At 44.2% G+C, this 12,472-nt stretch overlaps 1 protein-coding gene across 1 annotated transcript; it reads left to right on the forward strand.

The window, feature by feature from the left end:
* The first annotated feature begins 9,186 nt into the window (after window positions 1-9,186).
* Window positions 9,187-10,313, forward strand: LOC123053042 (probable ribose-5-phosphate isomerase 2). The gene has a single exon (XM_044476420.1). It carries the CDS (start codon window positions 9,344-9,346, stop codon window positions 10,112-10,114), a length of 771 nt encoding a protein of 256 aa, XP_044332355.1. The 5' UTR covers window positions 9,187-9,343; the 3' UTR covers window positions 10,115-10,313.
* The last annotated feature ends 2,159 nt before the right edge of the window (window positions 10,314-12,472 follow it).

A 12,472-nucleotide genomic window follows, 5' to 3' on the forward strand; every position in this document is an offset into this window, starting at 1 on the left:
CGATTTTTACAAATTCATCACTGAGGAAATTCGAAGTGAGGAATTTCCTAAGTCACGAACTACAAGCAGCAAAATAAGTACTCAGATGCATGCATAACAGAACAGTAGCACAGTCATCATGATGAAATGAAACATACACAGAGCACAAGTAGCATGTAAACAGGATAAGCAGGCTGAAGACAAAGTGACTGAAGAATTAGGATTGAGGAAATTGAGAAAGTCTTCAGTCAAAGTCTTCAAACAGTAAGGATCAAGTACATCAACACATGAATGTGGAAATGGAAGGGTTGAGGAAATAGAACCAGTAGCTTGGTGAAGACAATGATTTGGTAGACCAGTTCCAACTGTTGTGACAGTCGTACGTCTGGTTGGAGCGGCTAGGTATTTAAACCTGAGGACACACAGTCCCGGACACACAGACCTCACCGTATTCGCCTTGAGCTAAGCTCACACAGACCTCGCCCAATCACTCGTGGTAAGTCTTCAGGTGACTTCCAAACCTTCACAGACTCGGTCACTCGGCGATCCACAATTTCCTCTTGGATACTCTAGATCATGATGCCTAACCATCTGGAGGATACACAGTCCTCAAAGGTAACAAGCATCGGTTCCACACAGGAACAATCTCTTCAGTGATGCTCAATCACCTTGGGTTTGTAGGTGTTTGGGTTTGTGTTTTCCTCACTTGATGATTTTTGCTCAAAGTCCTCGGAGGATGGGATGCTCTCAATGACAAGTGTCAGTTTCTCTCAGAGCAGCCAACCAACTAGTGGTTGTAGGGGGCGGCTATTTATAGCCTAGGGAGCAGCCCGACATGATAAGACATAAATGCCCTTCAATGATATGACCGTTAGGTGGGTAGATATTTTGGGACAACTGGCGCGTAGCACAGCAATGGTCGGATATTTGAGTATCAAATTCCTTAGGGCTATCATGTTCCTCACTTGTAGGCAATGCGCACTGACGAATTCCTAACTCCTCAGTCAGAACAAATTCCTCAGCGAACAGAAGATCTTCGTCTCTGTCACTGAAGAAAATGACTGAACTGTATGAGATTTCCAATGGGTTCACTCGAAAGGATAGGGTAGGTGTAGGATTTTGAGATGAGCATCACTTGGAAACTTTTCCTTAGTTTTAACTCGACCCCCTTTAACAGTACGGTGTTTCCTATGACTCAAGAAAGAGAAAATGAAACTATGAAAACAAAAGTCTTCACGCTTCATAATCCTCGCATGAATATCAAGTCTTCAAGGTCACACCAATTTCCTCACTTTCGAAGTCTTCAAGAAAACCAAAGTCTTCAGCTGAAGACATTCATTTTTAGGGGTCGACTTTCATCGTAAATATCAAACTCCCCGTAGACTTATAGACCTGCGTACACTCACAAACACATTAGTCCCTTAACCTATAAGTCTTCAATACACCAAAATCACTAAGGGGCACTAGATGCACTTACACCTTGAGTGCATCACAAGAAGCAAATGAATTGGCGGGGTTCAAAGCAGACATGCAAATAAGCAACTCCATATTAACCTCGTCAAACATATTGTCAAGTTCTTGAATGATTTGATCAAGGATACCAAGATATACTGCTCTTCTATGATGATCATCATTTGTTTGCACTTCATAATACTGAGGTGATCTTCCATGAGGCACATAATTATCCTCCGGTGTAGGAACTTCAGTGCCATGTTTGTTGCAAAACAATGTCACCTTTGCCAGAAATTCTTCCCAGCCATGAGACCTTTTATGTCGCATTTTATTCTTTGACAAACTAACAAGTGCGATTGCATTAACAATATCTTGATCTCTCTTTTGCAATGATTGAGACAACTCATTAGTGTGGCCAAGAATAACAACCATCACGTGAAGATTGAAAACAACGTCATATGACTCCAAGGCAAAAGCCACTGCACGTATTATTGTCCACTCACCACTTTGTGAAGGATCTTTTCCAATAGTATCAAGTACTTCTAGTATTGTGGGATACATGGTAATAATGTGCAAAATGGTTCGAGAATGAGAACCCCATCGACTATCACCGGGTCTGGCTAATCCCATCTCTTGATTTAACCCACTTCCACTTTCAATTTCACCCATTTCAAGTGCTTCCAAAAACCTTTTGAGATCTAACATCTCGAAGCATGTCATGACACGTGCAAGAAACTCCAACAATATTGAGAAAGTAAGAAACATGATCGAAAAACCATTTACATGGTTCATTCCCTTTGCTACGGCAATAAGAACCAATAGAAGTTGATGTGCAAAGCAATAAATTTAATAAGCAATGGGCGACTCTTTTATGATCAATGTTTTTAACCCTTTAATATCCCCTTTCATATTGCTAGCCCCGTCAGATCCTTGCCCATGGATTTGAGTAAGAGTCAAATGATGATCGGTAAGCAAAGATTCAATTGCAGCTTTAAGTGACAAGGAAGTTGTGTTGGCAACATGAACAACACCAAGAAACCTCTCACACCCGTTTCCAACTTTATCAACATAACGTCTGCAAACAACGAGTTGCTATTTGTGAGACGCATCACTAGACTCATCATCTAGAATTGCATAGTGCTCATCACCAAGATCTTCAATAATTTATTGAGTAGTTAGCACAACACAACATTCAATAATTTTTTGTATCATTGGACTAGTTAAGATGCATTTTCCAGGAGCATTGTGCAAAACAATCTTATCAACTTCTTCATCATTTTCTGAAAGCCATTTTAGAGGTTCAAGAAAGTTCCCCCTATTTCTACATTCTTCACTCTCATCATGTCCACGAAATGCCAATCCTTGGTTCAAAAGAAATCTCAAGCATCTTAGTGAATAACTTAGCCTAGCCCTGTAAAGACGTAGATCCTCTTTAGACACCCTCACAATGATATTAACAATTGACGTTTGAGGTGTCACAAATAAATTGTACTTCTCTTGAGCTTGGTTGTGAATGCTACCGATACCACCCATATGTTTGTCCAGTGCATCAGGTTTGTTCCAATTTCTTCAACCAGTTTTAACAAAGGCATCACCCCTAGGCCCCCATTAGTTTTCCCTTTGAACAAATAGCACACAAAGCAATATGCTGCTCCTTTGAGACACTATATTCTAGCCAACTATACTTTTCAAACCAAACAAAACTAAAGTGTCGATTTTTACCATAGATTTTCCTGACTTCAAAAGCATGTGCATATGGTCGGCATGTAGTTTTAGCAATATATCTTCTTCGAACACTATCTTTATCATTAAAAGCATACTCTGAAATAGGAGTTTTTTCCCTAGATCGCCTGAAAAGACATGTTCACTTGGTTGTTGGGGTGATGGAAGACTTGGCGTTGTGTCTTCAATTTCAACATCGATCTCAGTATCTGTATCCATGTTCGTATCGAAATGGACTGGAGGTGGGGAATTAGGACACACACATTTCTAATATCTTCGGTGTGATGAGCAATCTTCCTCGCTTTCTCTTCATGTCTTCGAAAAAGGTCCAGAATGGCACCATTCATCTTCATGTTCTGCTCTGCAATTATATCAAAATTAAATCATCATTGGCAGTAGTAGCATACCGAATCAGTTCTACACAAATAGTTCTCTCTAGTCTGATCTACAATTACAACAAAAAGAAGGACAACTAATATAAGCATCAACTGTTGAGCATTGCATATAAACCAGTAGAAATATACACTAGATTGGGCCACTTGGGCACTGGACATCTACTGCTAGCAATTCATATACCTTGGACTAGGCATCGATTTATTGGGAAGCAGGAAAGCATTGGGGGAAGCTTGGAATCTCACCTTGCTGATTTGTTCAACCGGAGGTTGGGGAAGCTGTCCCTGTACTATGGTGAGGTCGATGGATCTGAGGCCGTCCGACGGTGAGGGAGACGCAGTTGGAGAGGCGTCTAGCCAGCCGCGAGCACGATGGGATCGATCCAGCCGCGGGGGAGACGGTCAGGCGTCAACTGTCTCCTCTCTCCTGGCCTGACAACGGCAACTGTAGGCGGGGCGAGCTGCGACAGGAGTGTAGAGGGTTGAGGAGGGTAGCAACGAGAGGAGGGGAACCCATTGTCGGACCCCAGAGAAGAGATGGCCAAGGCGGCGTGGCTAGAGAGGAGACGGACATGCCTCCTGATTCACACGCGAGAAGAGACCTGGACGGCTGGGGGCTAGGCCTCGGACAATCCTTTGGGCTAAATTAGTACATACTAAAAAATCTCCAAATTCTGGGTGGCCCACGGCCCACTGTGCCTACACGCTGCCTCCGCTAGTGGTGGACATATATTTGTTTCAATGGGACATGGTATATAAAGAGAACACACAATTTATGATCTCTAAAAATGCGTAAAATATAGAGAGCCATCAACCTCCCCACGCTTAAACCTTGCCCGTCCTCGATTAAGAAGGTTGACTACCAAAAGCTCACTGTTGCCAATTCTAAAGCTTACGCTAAAACCAAACCCCGAAAGTGAATCCATGTTCTTTGTGCGAGCACGCAAACATTAACTAGCAAGGGAGTGATACATGCCATCCCCTTATACTAGCCACAATGGGTAGTAACATAGACTAATAACATGCATATGTTACTGGTCTATGTTACTACCTCTATAGTGGGGAGTAACATATGTGTGGTAACATGCAACACTTTATTTATTATGCTATAGACTCATTTTGCATTGATATGTGTGATGTTACTCATACTACTAGTAACTAGCTATGTTACCACTTTCCTCTCTTTCTTCATTTATTGCTTTCCACATCACCTATTTTATCTAGATATGTGTGATATTACTACCTATGTTACTCCCATTATGGGTAATCTTAGTTACATTGCCATGGAGGTCGAGAAAGAGGAAATATTTTAATGGAGCCTAAGTTCCCGTTGCCAAAGGTTTAGAGAGAAGGTCAAAATTATGTTAGAAACAAAGGATTGTCCGTCACAGACAAAAGAGATGCATTAATTATCGATCGCTTCAAAAACACCAATCTGATCATACGAGGTACAATAGAAAGATCATATGTCTGTGTTAGTCAACCGCTCAACTACCTATGTAGTACTGAGATAATAAAATTCTAAACACATTTTGAATTTTTGAACATTTTCCTAAAAGAAGCAAACAATTTTGAAATTATAATTTTTTTGAATCTATGAACTTTTTGAAATTCATGAATAAAATTAAAAAACAAGAATTTTTTTGAATTTTTTTTGTAAAATGCAAACCTTTTTTATTTTTTCTGAAAAATAAAATTTAACTTGAAAAAGGAAAATAAAAATGACAGAAAAGAAAAAAGAAACAAAAAAAGTAAAGAAAAAGAAACGTAATAGAAAAAGGAGAGAAATGAAAAAAAGAAAGAGGAAAAAAAAGAAAGAAAAAGAAAGTAAAACCGGTTGGGAACCTCCTAGAATGTTCCTAACGGGGATCGTCGAAACACTTAACTGGTCGGCCCATCCCGAACACTCTCTCAATTTCCCCATATGCATCAACGACAGTTCAATACGGAGAGCATCGAGACCTTCTATTCTCTGTGTTTAGCACCGCGGAAGATAACTCGTGAATTGTTCAAGAACAACTCTAGTTGCGCTAATTATTACATAGTATAATTGCTTAGATCTCTGAATTATTTGGAAATATTTTGGAAAACATGATTTTTTTTGTAAAAATGTGAATAAAATTTGAAAAGTTTACAGATTTAAGAAAAATGTTCACGAATATGCAAAAAAGTCGCCTACACGATTTTTTCAACGAATTGAATAAAGTTCATTTATTAATAGAAGTTCACGAATTAAAAAAAGTTTACAAATTTGAAAATTCATGAAATATGAAAAAGCTCACTCATTTGTGAAAAAATGCGAATTTTAAAAAAAGGTCGCGGTTTTGAAAAAATCATGAAATTGAAAACGTTTACTTATTTGAGGAATGTTCTCGAATTTGAAAAAACTTGGTGAGATTGGGAAAAAATTGTGAATTCAGAAAAAAGGTCATGAATTGGAATGAAAATCGTGAAATTTGAAAAAGAATCACAAGTTTGAATAAAGTTCTCGAATTTGAGAAAAGTTACACAAACTTTCAAAAAAAGTAAATGAACTGGAGAAAAGTTCACGAATTTTAGAAAAAAATCCACATAATTTAAAAAAAAAACTCATGAATTTGAAAAGTGCACTAATTAAAAAAAACTTTTTTTTATAAAAAGTTCCTGAATTTGTGAAAACAGTTTTTTCTTAAGAAAGTTTCCCAATTTGAAGGAAGTTTATGAATCAGGAAAATAAAAAGAAAGAAAAAACAAAAAACCGAATCAGGAAGAAAGGCCAAAAAACCGTTTAGGGAGCACGATGTTTTTTTAACGTTATATTTGTAACAAGAAGAAAAAACGAAGTGGGCACAATATAGTATGTTGTATCAGAGGTTGTTGACGCCAGGACTGAAGGTGTAGGCCTGGAGTTTGAATCTCCCACAACGTGTATTATTTGAAGGTTACAAAGAAAAAAAAAGTTAAATGGGCCAAGCCCAGGACGGCTGGGAAGTGTGCGCCAAGTTGCATAAGACATCGTAACAAGCGGAGCTCCTATTCGGCGCTTCAGGCGCCAGGGAAGCTCCCTGGCGCCCATGCGCCAACGCTGCTGGGTCGGTCTATCGAGATGCGAGCGCTGGATCGCATTTTTTTCCTCCTTGTTCGCACCATCGCGTTTGAGAAAACAAATCACATAAAATGAAAAAATGTGAATTAAAAATGTTCATGGATTAAAAAAATGTCATTAATTAAAAAACATTGCTTTGAAAAAATTCATTAAATTTTAAAAAGTTTGTGCATTTTGCAAAAAAGTTTGTCAAATTTGAAAAATTTCATCGACATTGAAAATAAAATCATGGATTTTCAGAACAAATGTCCACAAATTCGAAAAAAGTTCATCAAATTTGAAATAAGTTGATCGAATTGAATAAAACAATTTATCAATTTTGAAAAAATCAACAATTTGAAGAGAAAGTTCACGAATTTGAAAAAAATTCATCAAACCAGGAGAAGAAAAGGAATGAAGCAAGAAGAAAAGATGAAAAAGGTGTAAGTTATCAGATTGGGCAAGGTAGCGGTGTGGTTACTTAAGCTTAGCTCGATGCAGGAGGCCGCTGGTTAGATTCATCACGTGCTTTTTTATTTTTCAAAAAACAGAAAAAAAAAAGGTAGATGGGCTAGCCCAACGTGGAGAGGGTGTGTGCGCCTGTTTGGAAAATGCATGCTAGCAGGCACAGTCTTACGCGTATGCAAAAAAGAAAAAGAGAAAAGAAGACGGTCATAGAGCATCTACAGCAGATCTTGTATAAGCGGTCAAACATTCGTATTTACGGTACAAGCTGAAAAGAACGCCCCGAATAGATCCTGTAAAACGGCATATCACGTAATTTTTTTTACAGGCTCCTGTATATTCGAGCTCCCATCCGTCATATATGGAGGATTTCAGCCCTTTTTGGAGGATCCTGTAAAGCCAGTCAACGCCGGAGCAGGGGCCTCGCGACGCCGCACAGGAGCAGCGGGCAGGCAGAGGAGCTCGCAGACGGCGGGCCGGAGCATCATCGGAGCATGCGGCGGGCCGGAGCATCGCCGGAGCAGGCAACGAGGCACATCAGGCCGCAGGGCGGAGCGGTGCCGTTCTGGCCGGCGGAGTTCAAGTTCGTGAATGCGTCCGTCCGGAGAAAGAAGAAGCCCAAGGAAAAAAAAGGAAAAAACGCTTACAGCACAGGTTTATGTGATCTGTTCCGCCCGATGCCTCACGATACCGTAAATTTGTTTTAGAAGGGCATGTGTACTGTTTTTCTACAGGTGGTGCTTTACGGGCTCTGCCGCTAGAGATGCTCTTACCCATGCACTGTTCCCCTCAAGGAAAAAAAAAACGCATGCATTGTTGTTTGTTGGATAAAGGGTCCGGCCAGTACTTGGAATTCCCTAGTACGGACTGGTTGTGCCAATCGCAGCTAGGACATTTTTGCCACGAGGTCCTTGTCAATTAAAAAATAGCGAGAATATAACTTGGATATCCATTCATGTGTCTTGCTAATCATTGTTCATTGACCAACGAAGATACAAATCTACATCTCTTTTTTCCTTAAAATATATAACAGATACAGACTGTATTGGAACCACTAGGTTTTCTCAAACAAATATGTTGAGGCACAAGCATGAACGTGAACTCATGCTTACTTTTATAAAGAAACTGCTTTTATAAATAGAAACATAATAAACATATTCTTTATTCCTTTGTGCAGTGCTTTCGCAGGAGCACAACATACCATGGAAAAGGTTGGCTCGAAAGAATGCTCACATACACACATACCTATAAATGCATGCATACACACTCTATTTCTATGAACATCTCCGAGAGACCGAGGTGAAATATCATCTTAAGATTAACGAAGTTATCACAGCCGCTTCGTACCTTCCACCAAAGGAAATCAACAAAAAGACTAAAATCAATTCAAAAAAATACGAGCATTATTGCAAAGGTTAGTACTTGAACCCCGGTGAGCTAGTTCCAGTAGAAGGAAGCCAAATGGCCATTTGAGATACGCTGAATTCACTATTTGTAGGCTTTCATTGGGTTTGAGAAGTCAGGAAGTGTACAAGGACTACCTTGAAACAAAACCATGTCAATTATTTTTGAACTTATGGAATTGTATTTTACAGGATTACACATTGTTTCCTTAACTAAACTGAATAAATGACTTTGGCATGTAACTGTTGGACATGGCACTATAAAACTGAAATTCAAGTTCCTCAAAGTTACTGAACCACACGTTATAAAAAGAAGAGTTACTGAACCACAATTTATTCATATCTGACACAGTCTCGCCGTGGCAGCGGTAGAAAGCTTGCCTTGTTAAAAGCGAACGGTACGGAGCTGGATCCCTCTGAAGATAGGCCTATCAGCAACCGAAATTGTTAATAAATCAAGCATGAAGCACGCCGTTTCCTTCCGTTTCTTGCCCCAGCAACGTGAATCATGGCACTGCAGCAGTGCAAGCAACGGAGAGAAGTGCTGTACGTAGCGTAGAGAGGACACCAAGTAGAATTTCCGTTCCGTTTTACAACGCGTGCAGAACCCCCGAATAAAGACCGCGTCAGGTCAGAGAGAGAAACACGCCCTGATTCGCCGCACCTTTCACGCATTCCGATGCCCATAAATGCTGCCGATTCTGTGCCATCTCCCCCCACACGCTCCACCTCCACTTCCCATTTCCCGCCGCCTCCTTTCCTAAAAATCTACACAAAGATTCGTAGCAAAACTCCCAAATCCCCCACCTCCCGTTTCCCCACCCCAATCCCCTCCAAGAAACCCTCGCCCCCCTCGCCTCGCCGCCATGGGCAGCGCCGCCTCGCCGCCGCGGGCCCTCGACGCGGCGACGCAGGAGGACCTCAAGCGCGTCTCCGCGCACCGCGCCGTCGACATGGTGGAGTCCGGCATGACGCTGGGGCTCGGCACCGGCTCCACGGCCGCGCACGCGCTCGACCGCCTCGGCGACCTCCTCCGCACCGGCGCGCTGCGCGCGGTCGCCGGGGTGCCCACCTCCCTCAAGACGGAGGCGCACGCCGCGCGCGTCGGGATCCCCATGCTCGCGCTCGCCGACGCCGCCGAGATCCACCTCTCCATCGACGGCGCCGACGAGGTCGACCCGGACCTCAACCTCGTCAAGGGCCGCGGCGGCTCGCTCCTCCGCGAGAAGATGATCGAGGGCGCCGGCGCCCGCTTCGTCGTCATCGTCGACGAGTCCAAGCTCGTCCCCCGCCTCGGCTGCACGGGCGCCGTGCCCGTCGAGGTCGTCCCCTTCGGCAGCGCCTACACGCTCGGCCTCATCCGCAAGGTGTTCGACAAATTGCCGGGCTTCCACGCCAGGCTCAGGACCGTCAAGTCCAAGGCCAGCGACCGCCAGGAGGAGCTCTTTCTCACCGACAACGGCAACCACATCGTCGAGATGTTCTTCGAGGACGGCATACACGGCAACCTGCGCGACATCAGCGACAGCCTGCTGCGCATCACGGGCGTCGTCGAGCACGGCATGTTCCTCGGCATGGCCACCAAGGTGATTGTCGCCAAGAAGGACGGCACCGTGGCGGTCCTCAGCAAGAAGTAGCCGCCTGGGGAAGAGTCTGCAGAGGAGATGACAATAAGCCAAGATTGAAGCTGTTCTTGCTCCTGCGGTGAACTTGCTCTACGTTACTGTTACAGCGTTTCCTCCTATTCATGGGTAATGCGATGGTGCCCAGCTTAATGTGGTGAAGCTAATAAATTTTGGACTTCGCTCCATAATGTTATCAAGTCAGTTTTGTTCATTGCTCGCCTCCCAATTTTGACTCCTTGTTTAGGCATATATACTTTGGCTTACATCAGCTGTCCGTTCCCTCCCGATTCAGTGATAGTAGCCATGTGCCTGTGTTTTGTGTTCACCAATCCATGACATGAAATGGATTGGCTACGGTCCAGTAGGGTCCAAATCAGTAGTCTCAACTAGGCATGGATAGAATGTGCATGCCAGTTTTCTTTTTTAAGTTTAATGGTCCGATTCAGTGCACCGGATTTCTAGACATCCGTTTGTATGGAGACACTTTCTTTTGCCACTTTTTTCTTCCTTTCTCCCATCCAAATGCGCCACTCTTTTTGGCACTTATTTGCATGGACAATAGTGTTTCGCTTTTAACACAAGCAGAGAAAAAAGAAACCTAGTGCAAACAAAGCACCTCTAAGAACATCTCGAGAATGTACTGTAAAAACTAGTGGAGATTTAGGCCTCCACGAATTAGATAGGGTTGGTGCTAGATTTACCTGGACCAACCGCCAGGCGGACCCGACTCGCTCCGTCCTGGACTGCGTCATGGTCTCCCCGGAATGGGAGCTGCGATGCCCTCTAGCGTCGCTTCGCGCGATCACCCGAATCAGTTCTGACCATGTGCCCCTGCTTCTCTCTTCTGAGAACGACCGTCCTCCTCAACCTCCTCGTTTCTGGTTTGAGGAATTCTGGCTCAACTAGCTCGGTTTCGTCGAGGCCGTTAGCGCCGGTGGGTTGAGGCCCGCGCCGCCGCCCCTCGCCCCTTCTCGGCGATTAACACCATCCAATTTTGCGCTAAATGCGCCCGTCAGTTTATGAAGGGCTGGGTGCGAATCTTGGCTGTGCGGTTCGCGATCGTAAGAAGGCCATCCTGGTCTCCATCCAGGCTCTTGACCTCCGGGCTGACACTTCTGGCCTTTCCCCGGACGAGTGGCTCCTCCGGTACGGCCTCGAGGATCAGCTCCCGGTCATCTACACGGACAAGGAGGCGTATTGGCGTCAGTGGGGAACCCCGCGGTGGGTCCTTAAGGGCGATGCTAATACGGTCTAATCCATGCCATCGCTAATGGCCGCCGACGCCACAACACGAGCCCCCTACTCTGGGACGGAGACTCCCTGCTCCGACACCCAGATGAGATCCGTGCCCGTGTAGATGGCTTCTATAAAACCCTTTTCTCTCCCTCCCCTCGGGGAGGGGTAGCCCTTGCCCCGTATATTTGGCAAGGCAGCGACTGCGTCTCTGCTGCGGCCAAGACGCCCTCACGCCCTCCTTCAGTGAGGCAGAGATCTGGGTCGCAATCAAAGGCATGAACCCCTTGTCCGCCCCAGGCCCGGATGGTCTCTCGGTTAAGTTCTTCCAGACCTTCTGGCCGGTCATTAAACCGGAGTTGGTCGCCATATTTCAGGAATTCTACATTGGGGCGATTGACTTGGCCCGACTGAACTATGGGATCATCACTCTCATCCCTAAGGTGGCCGGGGCCTCAGGCATCCGTCAGTTCCGCCTTATTACGGTGACCAATTTGATCTTCTGTATTCCGGCGAAGGGGTACGCTAATAGGGTGACCCTGCTAGGTGACAAAATCACCCACAGGAATCAATCGGCTTTCATAAAGGGTCGATACATCCTGGATGGGGTTTTAGTGTTCCATGAAGTCCTTCATGAGGTCCGCGTCCGGCGTCAGCATGCGGTCTTCCTGAAGATTGATTTCCATAAGGCCTACGACATGGTCCACTGGCCCTTCCTGCTGGAAGTTCTCCTGCGCAAAGGGTTTAACAACAGATGGGTCACACGTGTGATGCAGATGGTGTCCTGCTGCCGCACCGCGGTGAACATTAACAGCGAGATTGGTCCCTTCTTTCCCACCCTTTGTGGGGTAAGACATGATACGTCTCTAACGCATCTATAATTTTTGCTTGTTCCATGTTGTTATATTATCATTCTTGGATGTTTTACAATCATTTTATAGAAACTTTATATCATTTTTTGGGACTAACCTATTGACATAGTGCCTAGTGCCAGTTGCTGTTTTTTGCTTGTTTTTTACTTGGCAGAATATCAGTACCAAACGGAGACCAAACGCAGCGAAACTTTTTGGAGAATTTTTCTGGACCAGAAGACACCAGTTGGGCCAAAGAAGTACCAGAGGGGGGCTCCGAGGGAGC

This window comes from Triticum aestivum, chromosome 2D (assembly GCF_018294505.1).
Source record: "Triticum aestivum cultivar Chinese Spring chromosome 2D, IWGSC CS RefSeq v2.1, whole genome shotgun sequence".
NCBI classification, from domain to species: Eukaryota; Viridiplantae; Streptophyta; class Magnoliopsida; order Poales; family Poaceae; genus Triticum; species Triticum aestivum.

Coding starts and splice junctions, on each gene's coding strand:
- LOC123053042 (XM_044476420.1), top strand. CDS start 9,344: ATGGGCAGCGCCGCCTCGCCGCCGCGGGCCCTCGACGCGGCGACGCAG.